At 46.9% G+C, this 17,922-nt stretch overlaps 5 protein-coding genes across 5 annotated transcripts; 1 reads left to right on the forward strand and 4 right to left on the reverse strand.

Annotated features, from left to right (window-relative positions):
• Positions 1-1,643: 1,643 nt before the first annotated feature.
• Positions 1,644-3,129, reverse strand: N7478_005583 (AP-2 complex subunit mu; the record flags this gene model as incomplete). The annotated part of the gene is made up of 3 exons (XM_056921797.1): positions 1,644-1,650; positions 1,722-2,712; positions 2,793-3,129. 3 exons carry the CDS (start codon positions 3,127-3,129, stop codon positions 1,644-1,646), a joined length of 1,335 nt encoding a protein of 444 aa, XP_056779834.1.
• A 766-nt stretch (positions 3,130-3,895) lies between these two features.
• On the reverse strand, positions 3,896-4,633 carry N7478_005584 (ERF4 family protein; the record flags this gene model as incomplete). Its single annotated transcript, XM_056921798.1, has 1 exon — positions 3,896-4,633. One exon carries the CDS (start codon positions 4,631-4,633, stop codon positions 3,896-3,898), a length of 738 nt encoding a protein of 245 aa, XP_056779835.1.
• Positions 4,634-5,898: 1,265 nt separating this feature from the next.
• On the reverse strand, positions 5,899-9,918 carry N7478_005585 (CHAT domain-containing protein; the record flags this gene model as incomplete). Its single annotated transcript, XM_056921799.1, has 1 exon — positions 5,899-9,918. The coding sequence occupies one exon, from the start codon at positions 9,916-9,918 to the stop codon at positions 5,899-5,901; it is 4,020 nt and encodes a 1,339-aa protein (XP_056779836.1).
• Positions 9,919-10,352: 434 nt separating this feature from the next.
• On the forward strand, positions 10,353-11,453 carry N7478_005586 (uncharacterized protein; the record flags this gene model as incomplete). The annotated part of the gene is made up of 3 exons (XM_056921800.1): positions 10,353-10,483; positions 10,559-10,744; positions 10,817-11,453. The coding sequence occupies 3 exons, from the start codon at positions 10,353-10,355 to the stop codon at positions 11,451-11,453; spliced, it is 954 nt and encodes a 317-aa protein (XP_056779837.1).
• Positions 11,454-11,773: 320 nt separating this feature from the next.
• On the reverse strand, positions 11,774-15,345 carry N7478_005587 (TMEM198/TM7SF3 family protein; the record flags this gene model as incomplete). The annotated part of the gene is made up of 4 exons (XM_056921801.1): positions 11,774-14,283; positions 14,342-14,729; positions 14,787-14,835; positions 14,888-15,345. The coding sequence occupies 4 exons, from the start codon at positions 15,343-15,345 to the stop codon at positions 11,774-11,776; spliced, it is 3,405 nt and encodes a 1,134-aa protein (XP_056779838.1).
• Positions 15,346-17,922: the final 2,577 nt, after the last annotated feature.

Below are 17,922 nucleotides of genomic sequence, written 5' to 3' on the forward strand. Positions count from 1 at the left end.
ACAAGATACCACCAATTTGGCTTCCAATTGCATTTTTGAACATTATCAGACTCCTTCCTCTTTCGTCTACTAACGCCGTGAACCTAGGTAAAGTTCTATCTTAGCGTCTCCACAGGCTTGCAGCCAAGAAAAGGATCAAAAACATTTCTTTGTCAAGCTTATAACCACATGGATGACATGGATGCAAATCGCTCATATGTACTACCAACATTTGAACCGTGTTAACCAATTGGTTTGCCCTATGATTAGTATGGTATGAACCCCACTGAACAAAAAAGACAACAATTGAAGCGCTTATGGCGCAAACACATTCAGCTCTGATGCTACCTTATTCTTTCTTTGTCTATGCCCCGGTATTGGTGGCGATGGTCAAATGACCTCGGTGCTTGTACTGACTCGCAACCCCTCTTCTAACAAAGAAACATTGTAGCCAAGACATATATACCTCTGTGCATAAGGCCCCGTGATATATTACCGGGGAAATTCATTATCAAATTGCAGTTACCCCGCGCGAACTACCTAGTGCCCAAGTGTGGAGATATGTGATTTCGACCCACGCAATTGTGTGCTTGCTGGGTTCAGTGGAGAGCACTTTGACCTGCCATGGCCGGCGAGATTGTCTATTTTGACTGTCTGTTGTCTAGGTTACAGACCAACGATAACTTTAGGGTTGTTTACGGTTGACTCGGGTATTTGGGGTCGTCATCAAAATATGAGATTTGGGGAGTAATGGACTTTTGGTAGATCTTAGCGTTGCGTTGGAAGATGGATATCAGGGGGGCAATCACTGTATAGAATGGAACTGACACTGTATGTACTATATGTATGAATGAATGTCTACATGACTTTTCAGAATTCGAATGATGTATCCGAGTCATTGAGCCAGTAGTGATTTATGTAACTTGATACATATTTCCTGCATCCGATCAAGTTGTATCGACATTTGCAAAATAGCAATCTCTCAATAACTCTGTAACGAGCTACAATCCTGGAGATTCTTTCGGCTCCCTCAATAGCAAAGTCGACAATTTCAAAGTCGTTAGTTGCAATCTAAGCAAACTTTCAGCATCACATACAGCGAAAGCACTCCCGGCTGTAACCAACCTGTAATAGAAAGCGTGCCCCCGCCCATGGAAGGGCAGCATGTACCTGGTCCAAGGCCGCAGCTTGATCTCCTAGTGATATAATGGATTTTGTTCAAATAGACATCGAGTGGGGGCCCTTTTCAGCCCAAGTGGCATTGGCGAGGTGATGAATAATCCACTGGCACTAAGCCACTATATGAGCCTCATTAACTTGGAGTTATTATATCTTCGGATGAACTCTTGAATGTCGTTGCGTTTTACATGATTCATTCAAGCGGCTCTCCGCCAGCTGGAACGGCTCAGCGTGCTTCCCATATTTGAACGTTGATCCTGTTCCTGTCCACCTGTATTTAAGATGGGGATGGTTGGTTATTTTAATGCTGGGAGTGGTATGGAGATGGATTGGGATTAAGATGTGATTTTAGAATTCATTAGAAGGATAGACGAATGTACAAAGCACCTCTGACGCCAGACACCTAGCCTGATAGTTATAGCTAATGGCAGTATAACTGCAGGAAACATATGCTACTTCGTGCTTGAACCGAATATCAAGTCACCCTAGAATCTATCAAGAGAAAGACAGTTAGTATTTTGAAAGTCTCAACAGAACAGTAACAATGTGGATGATAAAAATACCGGATTTCATAGCTTCCTGCACGCGTCATATAGCGCACCCACTTAACAGAACTGTAATTGTTCTTCTCAAAGACTTTAAGGTATCGAACCAAAAGACCAGACGAAGTAAACATAAGCAAACTAAACGAAAGACTGATCGGCGGCCGACTCCAAGTCTTCTGATGCGTCATAGAGGTGAGGGTAGCCTCCGCATTGAGAACAAACTCCGCCTGTCCCGAGAACCTAGGAATCTTCCAAACAATATTGTTCTGTTCAGGCTCATACTTCGCTCTCCCCTGACTAGTCCGTTCAGTAGTCTTAGCCGTATTAAGCGGCGTAGGAATCCGAACAACCACATTTGTTGCAAAGAGCTTAGCGCTAAAATTCGCTTTAATAGCCACACTGTATTCGACCTTCGTCGTCCCAATCTCCCTAACAGTAGGATGAACCTTAAACGGAAGATTCACATTCTCCGTAGCACGGTACCGCATCAACTCGAACTCGCCGTCCGGCGGCACGAACGAGATAATCCGGTCAGCATCGAATTTGCCCAATTTAACACATTGATGAAATTGACAATCTTCAAGTGTGACCGAGCCCGCTGCTGCCCTTGTTGTCTTCTTAACACCCGAGATACCGCCTCCGTCACCCTTTTTGCTTGGTCCGGGCGCATCAACCGTGTCGACGAGGAGTCGGTCATTGAGTCCAAATTTGCATTCCGGGGTACCGGTGAGATAGGCTCGCATGACTATTTGGCCATTTACGTCTGCGCGGAGGACGGTGCCGGTTGCTGACATCAGGAGGTTTACGTCTTCGATTACGTCGACGAAGGCTTCGTTTTTGCGATATTTGATGTCTGCGCGGCGCCATGATTGCGCACCGGTCGCTTGCATGGTGATTTTGCTTGAGTCTGTGGGGGAGTTTGCAATGGCGGACTTGACACCTTCGGTTGTGATGTACATCTTCAGTGTATCGGTCTCTGTGTTCTGTGGATATCCGAAGTCCAAGATTTCTGCAAAAGAAACATACCAATTAGCAACAATAAAATATATGATACAAGCAAAAGCATGAAGAGAATTGAAGAAAACCCACCATCAAGCAATTCATAAATCAACACAAAGTTATTCTTAACAGCCTCCTCGTCGAACTTCCCGAAGTAACTCTTCCCGAGCAGAATAAGCCGGTAGAGAAACTCGAAGATAAGCGCAGCATTGGCATTGCTCTTAGTCACGGCGACTATGTAGATATTCTCGTGCTTAACATGGCTGAAGGTGGTTGAGCCGAGTGTCAGGATCGGGGAGCGGACTTGCGGGTTGGAGATGACTTGGATGCGAAAGATATCTGCTAGTCGTGGGCGGCAGTCGCTTCGGAAGGCGCGGAAGATAAGATTCTCGCCTTTTTGATTGAATATCAGGATCCCCGAGAGCATGGTGGATATCCAGGGCGCATCCCGTGAGTTAAGCGGAGGTAAAGGGGAGCTTCCAGGTGAACGGGGGATGTGGGGGATCTGGATCAACTTTATCGACACCGCCTGGGTCAGGGTTTAGCTTAGTTCAGGGTTTGGACCACGGCGCCGTTTACTTTGGTATATAGATGGACATTTAGTAAGAATTGTGATTTGCATTTTGATCGTTTTTAATATTTTTTAATATTTTAATCTGGTTTATTTTGCGTTTGTTCAGTTCCGATGTTCTCCTAAGTTTGGTAATACCCCTGAATAGTTACAGTTGTATGCAAGACTCACTCTTGACTACTTTCACATTCGATCATTCAATGTTCCATGATTAGAAGGTTGGGAAGGATAAGAAAAAAATGTTGAGTGTTCTCGACCGATAGGTCTAGTTATTTGCGTTGTTTGGCTCTTGATAGATCGACATGTAGAACCACGGATATGACAGTCACGTATGAACAAATAAAGCAACAAAAAAAAAAAAAAAAAAAAAAAGACCAAGAAGGTCGCATATGTCAGAGAAAGAAGTATTCCCCAGCGGCTTCATGCAGAGATTAATGAGACGTATTTTGAGAAAAAGCAAATAGAAACGGATGGGAGAGAAGATGGTAATAGCCGCTGGGGAAGGGATATCATGCAAAATCCGAGAAATGAGATGAACAGATTTAAAGAAATATACATCCAGAAGATGACATAGAATGACAAGTAAGAGGGACCTATTTTCCCTCTTCACACAAGTGGCCGATCAATTCGCCGGCCCTGCTGCTGTACTGGGTCTGGTGCCGGGCAAGGAAGGTGCTTCGCTGGAAACAATTCCGACCTTGGGGTCGGGGATTTGGATATCAATAGACATGTATGCTGTGCGTCGGAGACTCCAGATGTAAACGCCATCTTTGGCACCGACCTCCCGATTCCATTTCTCAAGCCATGATTCGACGGTTTGTAGTGAGCCCTTGACCTTTGGAGCGTTCAGATCATCCCATACCCAGCCGGTTAACAAGCCGAGGGCACCGTCGACCCAGTTTCGTAAGCTGTAAGGATCAAATGCGTTGATCACACCATCGTTGACAGTCGCGACTACTCTCCGGAACTCCTGTTCCGAAAGTAACGGGTCCAAAATCTCAGGATAGAGGTTTGAAAAAGTTGGCGCCAAGTCACCCTTTATCATCCAATCGCGACGAATACGGATTACCCGTGTAGTGAGGTATTCTGGTGAATTGATAGGAACGTGTGGATTGAAATGAGGATAACAGGGATGCGCGGGACCCCAAGCTAATTCATCCGCGACATCAGGTGGAGGCTGACCGGTATGTGAAGGAACGGAAGCAATCTGGGACTGCGATCGAAGGGAAGTTTGTGACTGGGCATGACGAGGTTGGCCATCCTCTCTGTAGCGAGTGCCATCTTCTGCAAGGTGGACTGCCTCGGGTGGTCGCAGATTCTCGACTTCCCGAGCCGCACTGCCGGCAAACGCTGCGGCCATTTCTGTGTGGGGAGAATTGATCGCTTCGGCGATGACTCGGGGGTAACGCAATGCTTGTACGACCGCTTTCTGATTCCCCCTGGCTGTGTTCGACGATTAGGCTGGTCGGACTGGTCGGGGATGGAGTGAGGCGACTTCGGCGACGTTCGGGGACACTAAGGAGGGGATGTGCGTCGCGTTGATGACCGAGACCGAGCGGAAGACTTTCGTCTGACCTGGCGGGTGGGAGAGTAATGGGGGTTACGCGGGGGACGTGGTTGACTGGATTGGCGAGTCGAACAGCCGGAGGACGGAGGATTGCAGGGAACGACGACGGGCCCGAGCTGGGGACGCACTGTCGTCGCTGTGCTCGAGCGAATGACGGAGTCGCCTCCACGGGGGCACCTCTCCAGACGCCAAATGATTGAGCGCGCGCAGATTGATAAGAAGAATTCCGATCCGTATCCGTTGATCGAAAAGGTGTTAAGGACGCCGTTTTGAGTAGGTAAAAGAATTAAACCAAAAAAGAGGAAAGAGAGAGAGAGAGAAGGGCGAGAGAGCAGCCAAAGGAGCGAAGTCTGGAGAAGGATCGAGATCGGCAAAACTCTAGAAGAACAACAACGAAAGATGTAAAGGAATGAGGATGGAAAAAGAAAAGGAAATCAAATAATCAAACAAGAGATCGAGATTAAAATCAAATCTGACTCTAAGCAAAGTGTAGATCCCCCCAGATCGCTCTCCCCAAGATCGTAGACGTGGATCCTCCTGAAAAATGAGGCAATCAAATCCTGCTGGAGCCACACACTAGTTAACTAGTTATGTATCTCTAACTGTGACTAACTGGTTAGTGTACCAGAGTATAGCCGCATAGCCCGGTGACAAAGAAACTGATGCACTGTAGTGACTGTACTTGTACTTATACGTAACAGCCCTGGAGCATTTCAATGTCTCGTTTGTGGGTTTCACTTGAACTCACAGACTAATAGATTAATTGATTCATCTCTTCTCCCTTGTTTCATCCCGATAATTAAGTGATCAAGGGAGCCAAGATGATCCCCACTTAAACTTGGCTATTCAACTGTCACTGGCTACGAAATGCAGCTGTCAATTTGGGGAAGAAAGAGAAAACAGACAGATGCAGACATGGGTGGAGTTCGTGCTCTGGATCTGACTTGGCTAACTGTTGGTCGTAGGTCTGTGGAGATGTGCACAGTCCACTTCAGGTTTATACTATTGTCGAATTACATCCCTTACTTTATCTGCCTGGTAACACTCTTTTCATCTTTTTAAACATCCATCTCATGCAGAAATCGAAATCCACCATACCCCACCAACGTAAACGGGGCCCAGTAAAACGGACTGGACCAGTCCAACTGCTCCAAAATCATCTTCAAAGCCCACAGAAGAAACTCCGCATCAGGCACAAACTCTGCAGGGCTTTGACCCGTACTAACATCCACTGACCAGTTCTCCGCTAATTGATCAAGAAGAACACCCGCCTTATCCATATCCAACTGCAAAAGACCCATCTGCGCTGCTCTCATAGCCTCCGCAACCGGTCTATGCGGATTTGCCTTCAAATACTGATAAAATAGAGTCATAATCAACATCGACCCAAAATCACTCACTTTCCAAAGCGATCCGATATACGCCTGACACCCTGTACTTAAGACAACGTGCGAAAAGCCAAGAACCTCACTACCAATCGTTGCTTTTCCAAATCCACTCAAACAAGCTGCGAATACTAAGAGATTCACATTGCTTTTTATAGCTGACATGTCGACAACACGGAATTCTTGCCCGTGACCAATTGAAATCGATGATAGGAGGGGATTCTGATTGTTGATGTCACCGTGCGTGCCGATGTGCATGATCAATGAACCCCCCTCGACGTGTTGTTGGAAGTCTTTGCGCGTCATCTGAGATGCTTCAATGGGCCATGTTGCGAACATGCGAGCAATGTTGACAGCTTCGATTCCTGCCATGTGGAGATTCACCTCGTTGCCACCTCGAGTATTGCCAGATGGCTCTTCTGTTGGAGACTTGGCCAACACAGATACCGTCGGAGACGCTGATGTCGACTTGCGTTGAGAAAGGTAGTAGAGGACAGTCAGACTTGGTACTTGAGAAACAACGGCTTGCATAATCAGGGGCTTGCCATCAAATGGAAGAATAGAGAATGGGAACGCAGTCAATGGATCCGACACCGAGAAAATGATATGCAACTTTGTTCTGATAATCTCCGCGAAGGGTACCAGTAGGACCTCGGAGATTTCGCTGCATAGCTCATTGAGCAACTTTTTCTGTTTCTCTTCTTCGTCGCTGATATATCCAGTCAATTTTCGCATAATCTGCAAGGCCCTCATAACAGGTCTTTTCATATCGACTTGACAAAACGATGATTGATGAGTTTCCTGAATGCCGTCCCTGGTGGCCGCAAATGCGATCATTCCGCGAATTCCAAAGGTTGTTTCGATCACCACGGTATCTTCATCGATATTCTGGTATAAGAGCTTTGGGTCAATTGATGAGTTCACGGTATCAATGAAAGTTGTGGCAGATGTGAGCGTCCCATCTTCCTCTAACTCCTTGATATCATCACGCAACTGTGCTACTTCTTTCTCCTGGTCAGCTGTTAATGTCTCCAGAGACAGTAACGACCTTAAAAGACGTCGTTTATGTACAGCCTCGGACAACTTTGTAGCGTTCGGGGCTTCAGAAAGCCCTGTCGCTTTAGCTGCTTGTGTCTGCAAAGATTCCAGAACAGCCCGCGCTCTATACATTTCGACAAATAGCAATGCATGGTCCACCCAAGAGGCCCCTGCAATGTGCTCATCGCCACTGCTAGCCAACAGATCTAGTGGCAGTCCTAGGTTACCTGCACGTAGACATATACGCGCAAGATTCAGATATATTTCACCACTCCACCCAGCATGGGAACTCCAGACCCGAGCATCCAAATCCGTCGTCTGTCTCCGGCGAGTCTCAATAAGTTGACGAGCAATCAGAAGTTTAGAGAAACATAACTCTGGCTCTGTGTCTTTCATGATAGCGGCATATTGTCCCAATCTGAGGGAGTAGTCAATGGAATTATCAATGACGGAATCAAAGAATGTCGGATTCATATCACTGATCATTCGAACCAGTCGACGGGCTCTGTCAAAATCCCCAGCAAACAGAGCGAATGTTAAAGCATTCTGTCCCACCGTAGGAAGGGATGACCTGACTCCTATTCCCTGCTGATATGCCTCCAGATTTCCATCGAACAACTCATCGTCACTGATTGAATCAAATATCTCCCGCGCTTTAGCTCGATCTCCGATACGATCGCAAGCCAATACCCGGTACAAATCTCTTGTACAAACCTTCCCCTCATTCGAATTCTCGATCACAAACCGCCGAAAAATCTCCTCGGCGCCCAGTACATCTCCTTCACCCAGTAATCGGCGAAATCCAGAGTCAGCAGCCGCATATTTTATATGCGCAGCCTCATCAGCCATCACCTTTTTCCAAAGACTACCCTTCTTATGTTCCGGGGGCGCTATCGCAGGCTTGTAATCTCCAGCAGATGGAGACTCATAATCTTCAATCATTCCGCGCCATTCACGAAAATCCTCATCATTCTCGACCCAGTCACTCAATCGAGCATGCCATTTAAAGAATGGAGCTGTATCCTCTTCTGCGCGCATATAAACTTGTCCAACAAGACGACCAAAAGTCCACAGGAAAAGACACTTTGTTGTTTGAAGAAGTTGGAAATCCGCCCGGCCCAGCGGTGTCTGGGGCGCAGGCAGGATTTTATCACTCAGGTAATCTCGGACTTCTTCGATGTTATCAAATGCCTCTTCGATTAATAGTCGAGCAGCAGCTGAATTGAACATTTCGTGATGAAGTGATACACGACACACTATGCTTTGAAGCAGAGGAACCATATCATCCACTGCCCTTGAAACTTCATAAACGCATTCCCATGCCTGCTGCGCTGTATCCAAATTGGAGTATTTATGCCATTCCTGATATGCGAATCGCCCCATGAGAAGACCAATGACATGTGCTAGAACTTCGTTCTTCGCAGTAGCACACCAGTCTCCAATTTCTCTTGAGAGTTTCTTCACACGCTGCGGATTTCTCTTCGAGATAGCGAGTAATATCTGATGAGCTCTGACAAACTGCACATTTGCTTCGTCGCGCCCAAACAACACAACTGCATCTTGAAACTTCGTCTCCGCCTCAACCAAGAAATCCACATATACCTTATTCGATGTCCGTTGGAGCCGAGCCAGATTATGCAGACAGCACCCTTGTCGAAACAACACAGCCGCCTGGCCTCTTTTAGACCCCGATGCTTTAAACAAATCAAGTGCAGACTCATAGAGCCCTTTCACAGTATCAGTATAATCAAACCCAAGATCAAACTCAATAGGATCCCAGAAAGTATTATCCCCAGCAGCAGCCGAGGAATTAAACGGAACCAAATTAAGAGCCAACGGACTTGTAAAAGGCGCACAAAGCATATCATCACCTTCCAAAAGCTTCGCATTCGCCATCCCAGCATAATCATTCAATTTTTCACACCTCTGATACAAATCTATCAACATAATCTCTTTCTTGGGACTCGCACAAGCAATATAAAACTCAACAACGAGCCTATTCAAATAATTCGCCATAGAATCCGCACCATTGGCCTGTGCCAGATCACGACGCGCTAATATATTCTTCGCACTGATCTCTATATCCGACGCAGGGCTTTGATCAGGCTTATAATTTGGGCCACCAGGTGAAAGAGGATGAAATTGTTGAGTTAAGCGTCGTGTACTTGTAGGAGCCCAAGAGATGACATTTAAAATATGACATAGTGCCTTATCGCGGGGAAGCCCGTGAGGCAAATGCTCATTGACGTTTTTTGTGAAAGATTGGGAAATTTCAATAGGCCCGATTATATTGCCTAGCATTGGGATGTTGAGGGGCCAGCCTCGTTCTTGGTAGAAGCGGAGCATTGGAGGGAAGCGACGGGTATAGTCGGCTAGAACTCTGTAGTTTGTGTATCGGAGACCCCATTCTGGAGGTAATTGATTTAGGAGCTTATGTAGGGAATCGAGATGTTTGTATGCATTGCCGAAATTGCCTGTTAGGATTGCGTATATTGACGAGCATCGTAGGTATTCTGCTTTATCGTTTAGGTCGGGAAGTGTGTCGTATTGTACTTCAAGTTGTTGAAGATAGTCGTATGCCGCGTCGAGATCTCCCTTATATTCTTCTGCAAATAGAGAGTTACCGCAGAGAGTGACAAAATGTTCGAAGATCATTTTGAAATCCTAAATCTTGGACTTGTCACAGTTACAGTTGGAAAAATGGAAAAACAAAGATACTTCCAAGTTAATTAAATCCATGCCACCAGGAACATCCCACCAGATAAAGGCAGACTCGACAATGTAACTAGTAAGCACAATTAAGTCTTAATCGTCTGGAATAACATGCCGGCAATACTCTATTGGTCCAAACAACGCCATCCCCTAATTTCTAACGGGTCTCGCCAAAAGTTGCCCCATTAGCGCGAACTTAAGCAGTCAGCACAGACTGGACCCCTCCACAGGCAACAAAAGGGAGAGGGGCAGTAAATACGTGGCACAGGACAGTTTCACAGTTATCTTCAGATTCACAGGCTGACAGTGACTTATAGTCTTGTATCGTGAAAGGGTCCTAGCGATTGATTTTCTGGGCACGAACTTACACTTGCACGATGGCTGATGATAAGTCATTCTTTCTTTATGGAATGGGGGAACGGCCCGAGGCATTAACCTTGGGATCGTTAGTCTTGGAAAAGTATTGGCAGCCAATGAGTGCTCGACATTATACTCATGAACTATTAAGGTATGGGTCTTACATTCCTCGTGGCCACATGCTAGGTTTATTGAATATTATCATAACACAATCTAACGTTAACAGTGATGATGCTCTCGGCGAGCACGCATACAAGACTGACATCACCAACGCGGTCTTCCATGGCTATTCTCGTTTAACACCTGGAATTGGTCTTGAAGGTGGGGATATCGCACATCTCAACCTGGCATATAACAAAGACCTTGAACGGATCGTAATCGCCGAAAAGGGCAAAAGACTTCTACTAAAAGAGTATGTTTGTCGTTCGGCCTCGTGCAGTATTCCTAAAACAAAAGAAAATAAAATCTAACAAGTTCATTCCAGCCCAGAAACGTTCCTAACAAAGAACGTCCTAAGCAATGAAACGGCACAAGAAAAACTCAAACTATGGCTCTCGGCAGCTAACAGCTCCTATGTTTTAAACTTCAAGTTCGCCCGCCGTCCAAAAGTATGGATGCTAACGGGTCTCTACTTGTTAGAGGGGGCACGAACGGTCGTGTCAAGGGGTAAATCCTCGAAGGTATCAGTGGGTGTCTCGTCCGCTATTATTGGTGCCATGTCAGGTGTTCCGGTTGGTGGATCTGTGAGTTTGGGCGTCGGGGAGACGTGGGAGATGGCTATGCAGGTTGCCGAGCCGCATGTCTGGGCGGCGCAGTATCGATTGGTTGATGCGAAGTTTATTAAGGTTGGGAAGGGGGGTGTTGATGAGGTTAAGTTGCCTGTTTCAATGGGTCTTTATCGGGATTTCATGTCTGTGAATACGGCTAGAGGGGGAGGAGTTCAATCTGTTGAGCTTGGGCTCGGGGAGTTAAAAGAGGGACTCAAATGTGGAGAGGATGGAGAGCCGGAGGGGTTGTTTGTGGAGGATGACCAGGAGAATGTGGAGGTGGAGCAGTATGAGAAACAGTTGGAGCAGGCTATTAAGATTTTTGAGAAGGCGCCGAAACACTTTTTGCAGTAGCTTAGGTATTTGGCCTTCTTCATGTAGGAGGCATGAGCATGAGTGAAATGTTGTTTTGTATAGGAATCGAGCATAGAAGATCCGCTGTCTTGATAATGAAGGTTGATTAAGTATATGGTGGGATTTTGTTGTCACTTTTAGATTATGTACATTATGGCTTGCCAGAGTGGGTCTGTATGATATGATAACCAACGCCGACGTGATATCCGAAAGAGACTCAAAAATAAAACACCAGATAATGATCATGATCGTAAAGATAACCAAAGATAAGAAGGAGAAAAGGGGGGGGTGGGGGTATCAATCAAATAAAATATAAAATCCTACAGTTGGCGGTTTGCAGAAGCTTGCATTTTTTGCATCGCCTTGCGGTGTAGGTCCGTCATGTTTCCTCGCTGCATTTCATCCGCAATAGCATTGCCAATTTGAGTGTTCGAGGCATCGCGCATTTGCTGCACAGATCCCCACGTAGTGCGGGACTTCTCTTGTCTCGCATTCGGCTGAGGGCTGTAAACTAGCGAGTCACGGCTTTTCGAAATGTCGTCGCGAACAGATTGTCTCCATGCTGCCATGGCGGCTGCGGATCTACCCGAGTCGGCAGGGCCAGGGGAGGAGGTAGGGACATAAGTGGGGGACTTGGTGCGCTCGAGGCTTTGAACGCTATTCCCTGATGGGGATCGCATGGTTTGTCGCTGCAGCATTGCTTTCCGTTTGGAGAGAGGAACGTCGTCTTCGTTGTGAACTGCTTCGGTGATTTCATCATGTTCCTCGGGAATTGTCAAGGTGGGCGAGACGACCCCGGTGGGATCGGCGAGAGACTGTCGCGATTGGCTCCGGGATGCTGTCCGTGGATCATACCGGAGGGATGTTGATGACAACCGGTTTCGCATCATGTTTTCCCGTACGGCGAGAAGGGGAGGCGGTCCGCTCCAACGGGGGGAATCCACGGCTTCCTGGGATTTACTTGCCGTGACCGGGCTTAAGTACGGAGTCGACATGCTGTTGCGTAGTGCAGCCATGTCATTATGGTCAGGGGGACTCAGTGATCCTGAAGAAATGTTCCGGGAAATAGGCGGGGAGATAGCGGTATTAAGATTCTGCATGGAACCTCTAAGCTTCGAGTAGTTTAGCTCTGGAGAAGCTGAAGGCCCGCGTGTTCGAGGGTAAGACTGATCGGGGCTTGTTGGAATAGGGCTTGATACAACTGGAGGTGGCTGAGCATTGAGGGGCGTTTGTAAGAGACCATTCATGTCAACTGGGGCAGCGAATTCCTCAGGAGCAGTATCATCTTCAAGTCCAATTTCATCTGGGATCGGTTCAATTTCAGGATGCTCTGCATCAGCAAGATGTTTTGCCCATTCTCCAGTACGGAATGAATTGACAACCCTTGATGTTTGTTCAGGTATAGATTGAACTGTTGAAACATTGAGCTTCGGCCTCTCTGCTGGCTTTTTATTTTGTGAAAACGGTGCATGATCAGATGTAGGCTCCTCGTTGACAGTACGAGCAGGAGCTTGCTCTGCATTCTGCTCGATACCGTGAGTGACTGTGAACTTGCTTTCCGGGATTACATCCTCCGTTTTGAGCTCGTCTCTCTTCACGGAGCTCCCATCTTGCTCCTGTTTTTGCTGTTCCTGGGGTGCGTCTGTAGAGACGGGGTCTGCTTTCCCTTCAGGCTCTGTGGTCTTGGCCTGTTCTACCTCGTGTTTATCACTTTTCTTGTCCTTCTTGTCAACAAGCTCCGTCTCAACGACTGCAGTGGATTTAGGATCCTCCTGTTTCACGCCATCATCCTTCACAGTGCCATGTTCACTCTGTGGATTCGTGGTCACCTCAGTCACCTCATGGCTAATTACCTTGATTTCTGAGTTGTTTTCCAAAAAATTATTCTTGTTGATATTATCAGCTTCATGCTCTTCGGAGAAGACTTTATGCTCGCATATCTCCTTTGATACATCTTCTGTATTCTCGGGGACTTCGGTGGCCAGACTGAATCTTTCGGAGGAGATGCTCTGAAGATCATCAGCAATTCCAGCCACAGAGGAAGTTGCGTCGGTAGCGACAATGAGAGCCTCTTCTGATTGAGATTGCATGGATTGGTTCGCGCCGTGATGACCACTTCGCCAAGATAACCTGTTCTTAAAGGATCTGCCTGAGAAGCGCTTTGATCGCAATGAGGCCACCTCTGAGCCCAAAACAGCGCCGTGCTCAGAGCCGTTGTCTGCTGGCACATTGGCTCCCGATTTCGGATGTCTTGGGACGGCAACTGGAGCTTCTAGTGCTTGCGGGTTTGCATGGCCCTCTCTATGCGGGATATTCTCATGCTCCTGCAATGCCTGGTCATCTTGAAGATGTTCCGCGTTCTCAGCAACAACCTCTTCCACGACCTCAAGATTGTTTCCGGAATCCGAGAGGCGGGCAGAACGGTCGGGGCTAGTCATCTCTTTCATCTCGAGGGAAGCGCCTTTCTCATGGACAGATGAACCATAAGAGCTAGACCCTCGTCGCGAGTCATCAGCCACGGCAGTCTCCGACATAGACGGCTCCTTAGCATCGCTGCCATTCCCATACATTTGCTCCCACTCTGCTCGTTCTTTGCGGTTATTCTCTTCGAGTTGTCGGCCGACCTCGGCTTCAGCTTCATCCTTCTGTCTTTGGGCTTCTTGGCGAATGCCTTCCTCTTTCTCGCGGCGCTCTTTGATCACTTTCCACAATCGCAACTGGAAAATGACGCCAAAGGCAGTGACGATAATGATGATCGCAGATTCGACACGAATATTTCGCGTAATGGGGTATGTATTAGTGTTCAACGGGAACATATCGACATTCAAGGCTAGACAATGTTAGCTCTTCTTTTTCATTTATCAGGACGTGTGGGACGCAAATCTTACCCCAGACATACAGCCAAAACTCTTTCAAGCCAGCTCGACTAAAGCAATCGATACCGAGAACGAGAGTAGTGGCGCCACCAAAGGAGGTACATATCATCGAACCATATGCACGTGTGTATCGGCTGAATGCGAGACAGAAGAAGCCTCCGGCAAAAGCAAGAATGAATCCTATTTTCGCTCCGTCTGCCGTGACGAGGCCTCCAGCTTTGATGGTTAAGAGCCACATCCCGATGCAGAAGCCGCCGAGAAGGCAGCAGAGACCCTCGGTTATCTCTTTGAACACAAGTGCCAGACCACCGAAAACCGCACCAGAAACAAATATGGCTACCAGGTATCCTCCTTGTACGGCATTAGACGCAGGTGGACTCATGACGTATTCGATGAGGACCTAGACAAAAACATTAGATATGCACACATTCCCATTTGGTGCTGGGAGGAAACTCACTGTAACACCTAGCGCGGCCAAGAGTCCGGTCGATAAGAAAATGTGGTATCTGTTAAGTATTAGCACCGAGACGTTTCTTCTTCGCGAAAAGTTGCGCGTACCGTGGCTTTCGAATACCGATAAATGTTAGGGCTGCACCCGCTGCCATAAGTATAATGCCCGCCACGCCCACAGCTGGTGTGATTTCCGGTCGAATGGGAAGACCACCTTGGTATACCATTTTCGAAGAACTGGACGTGGAATTGGAGCTAGAGCCAGACGAGCCTAGGGATGGAATCGAAGTATTGGCGGCTGTTTGGTTTGTTTTGGTAGTCTGCGATGCCGAGTGTGTAGTAGAGCTTGCTGAGGTGGTCGTAGTTGGCGCATCTGTTGTGGCTGTAGCTATAGTGGAAAACTGGCTAGATGTCTGATCTGCTCCGGTTGATGTCGCGCTCGCGTCATCTCTGGCGTTGAGTAAGGCGACACCATTGGCATATTGTGGTACGACTTCAGCTGGAGCTGCGATTATCTGACCCAAATAGAGACAGGCAACCAACAGTGTTACCAGAAACCACCGCATGTTGAATCACAAGCTGCAATATTGCAGCAAAGCTGCGATTGGTGAGGATGAGGGGAAGCGAAGTATTAGAGTGGAGCTAAATGACTCGACTCTCTTGCGACTGCGATCTTCGGAATATTCACATGGCCTCCATACAGTCCAATGGTAATTGTGTTGTATAATAAGAAAAGATCCACCAATTCCTCTGACAAGAGACTCAGACTGGGTAACTGGAATATTGAACGACTAAAAGATCTTTGGGAGGATCATAGAGAACGAGATCCGCAACAGTCAGATAGAGGTGGGACAACCAGCCCCGGACTGCCTTACATATAAACCAGGAAGCGAATAATTGTCGGAAATTAAACCCAGACAAAGAAATAGAAAAAAAAAATTCGAGAAAAAAAGGAAAACTCAGAACCGATAATGCACGAACGCGGGGCTTGGAATTTGTTTTGACCCCGTTAGAGCTTTTTTAGGGGGTTAGACCTGCCGACACATACATAAGGGCCACGCGAGTTGGACGTGATGGGTCCATCGAGCTCATCGAGTGCATCGAGTCCATGGATTTATTTCCAAGCTTGATTAGTATGATTAGAAGCTCGAATATTATTAGTCGCACTTCAATGGCCCCACCGATCGAGTCCACCAAGCCCCATCGATCGAGCAGGGTGCAGCGCCCTGGCCGTGCCCACTTCACGGTCACAAATCCTTGGGAAATTATATTGAATATTGAATATTATGATCACTAATTGACTAGCGTCATTTGGCTGAAATTAGTGTACTCACAGCAAGCAATTTCTATCCGGTAGATTTGCCTCCCCTACCCCTTAACAAGTTAGCTTTTCGCCTATCAACACGCCTTTTCCGTCCGGATCTCGCGGCCGGCCACAAGTATTTTCGGAGTCAGGCACAATCAAGGGAAAATTCCTTGAAATTTTGAAATTAGTGCTTCTTTCGTGTATCCGTAGTTCCTCTTTCCCCTCCCCGTTGATCAATACCCGGATGAACCCACGGGTAGCTTGATATAATGCAGCCCCCCCAGAATAAATGCCCATGATCTGTCACATTGACTCTGTGCTCTGTACATGATCCAGCCTCTCGTATAATCATCGGTTTCCTTTTCCATACGAGCCTCACCGTAATGTATCAAGTGCACCGTCTGGCCTCCAGGGGAAAATGAAAAATGGCTGCAAGCCGCTAAACTAGCGTGCTGGACAGCTCGAACGGTAGCTTCGGAGGTATCAGCGCTAAGTTGGATTTAGGGGTTTAATGAAGTGGGTCTAGTATCCCGATCTTTCATTCGCCATGAACCGTGTCTATTTTCCCCTTCTCATGCATGCGCGCCCGCTGGCCTATCACAACGTTAGGCCGGGGCCGCTGTGCCGTGCTTGCATTGTTCCTGCCGAATGGTTGGGCATGAAATTGACTTTTTGTTTGCTGCTCCTCGCAGGCAAGGAGAACGCTCAGTACCTCTGAGACAATACCGCCCTTCTTCATCGAGCGGGACTTGTGGCTGGCATGCAATCATAATGCATTGTTCAATGGGCGGTGGAGGTCGCGCCATATGCACATTTTGCATTGGTGTACAGTATTCGTTCTCTGTGGGATAGAGTTTGTCGACAGAGAAAGGATGAGTTGTTCGTTCCGAAGAGACATTCATTTCCACGCTAGGTACACGTGTCTGTCGGTTGGTGTTGCCAGACGTGATGGGCAGGAATTTAGTCATATGGTCAAATATTTGAAATAGGAGAGCAAAAAAGAGCTACCAATAATTATACAAGGGTAGGGTCGGTTTCAATCAAAACGATCGGAGATCAGAGGCTCGAAGCAGCATACAACTTACCTATTCGTGCCTCTAACCAGATACGTGATACGGATATTCCAAGGTTTTCAACCAATTTGACCTATCAGGAAAATACGGTAGCACCTCAATACTGCCGCTGTTACCAGTCACTATAATTTTAACACTACTGTCTCCAATGGCTTCCATTTATCTGATGTATTTATACCAACTATGGGGTCTGAGGCATGCACCAGGGGCAGAAAGTTTTAAATGCCATCATGATTTGAATGGGCCATGTCGCTTTACATCACAATCATTTCCTAGTGTTCTAGTTTGCTCTTTGGGCCAACTCAACATTAGTGCCCAGGTGTGAAATAGTAAGAATAAATACCATGGTCTGGCTAATTCTTCCCATGTATTTGAACACTGTGGTTCGCCTTGCCCTTAGGTAGCCATGTTCACAACAATTTTCCGCGCCTCCAGTTGGGTAGAAGGCTCGGTTTTTCCAAGGGTTCTTCTTCCATGTATGGAATGTGAAAATATTAAATACGGGAAAGAAAACGAGAACATACTATATGTACTCATGCCTATATAGCACCATGGGGTCTTATAGATCTGAAAGTACCTAGTATGTACTAGTACGTATGGATTGCAACAAATCTCAGCAAATCAGCCTAAATGAAACAATACTATGTGTTCCAAGGCTACTAGTAGTGTGTTGGCTCTCAAATTTGGTAAAACCAACGCCCAAGCCAATTGGCTGGTTGATTATATTCCTTTGTTTCTAGTAGAGACTTGGTAGAGGCTCTAGG

This window comes from Penicillium angulare (genome assembly GCF_028827245.1).
Source record: "Penicillium angulare strain IBT 27051 chromosome Unknown utg000004l_segment0_segment0, whole genome shotgun sequence".
Taxonomy (NCBI): Eukaryota; Fungi; Ascomycota; class Eurotiomycetes; order Eurotiales; family Aspergillaceae; genus Penicillium; species Penicillium angulare.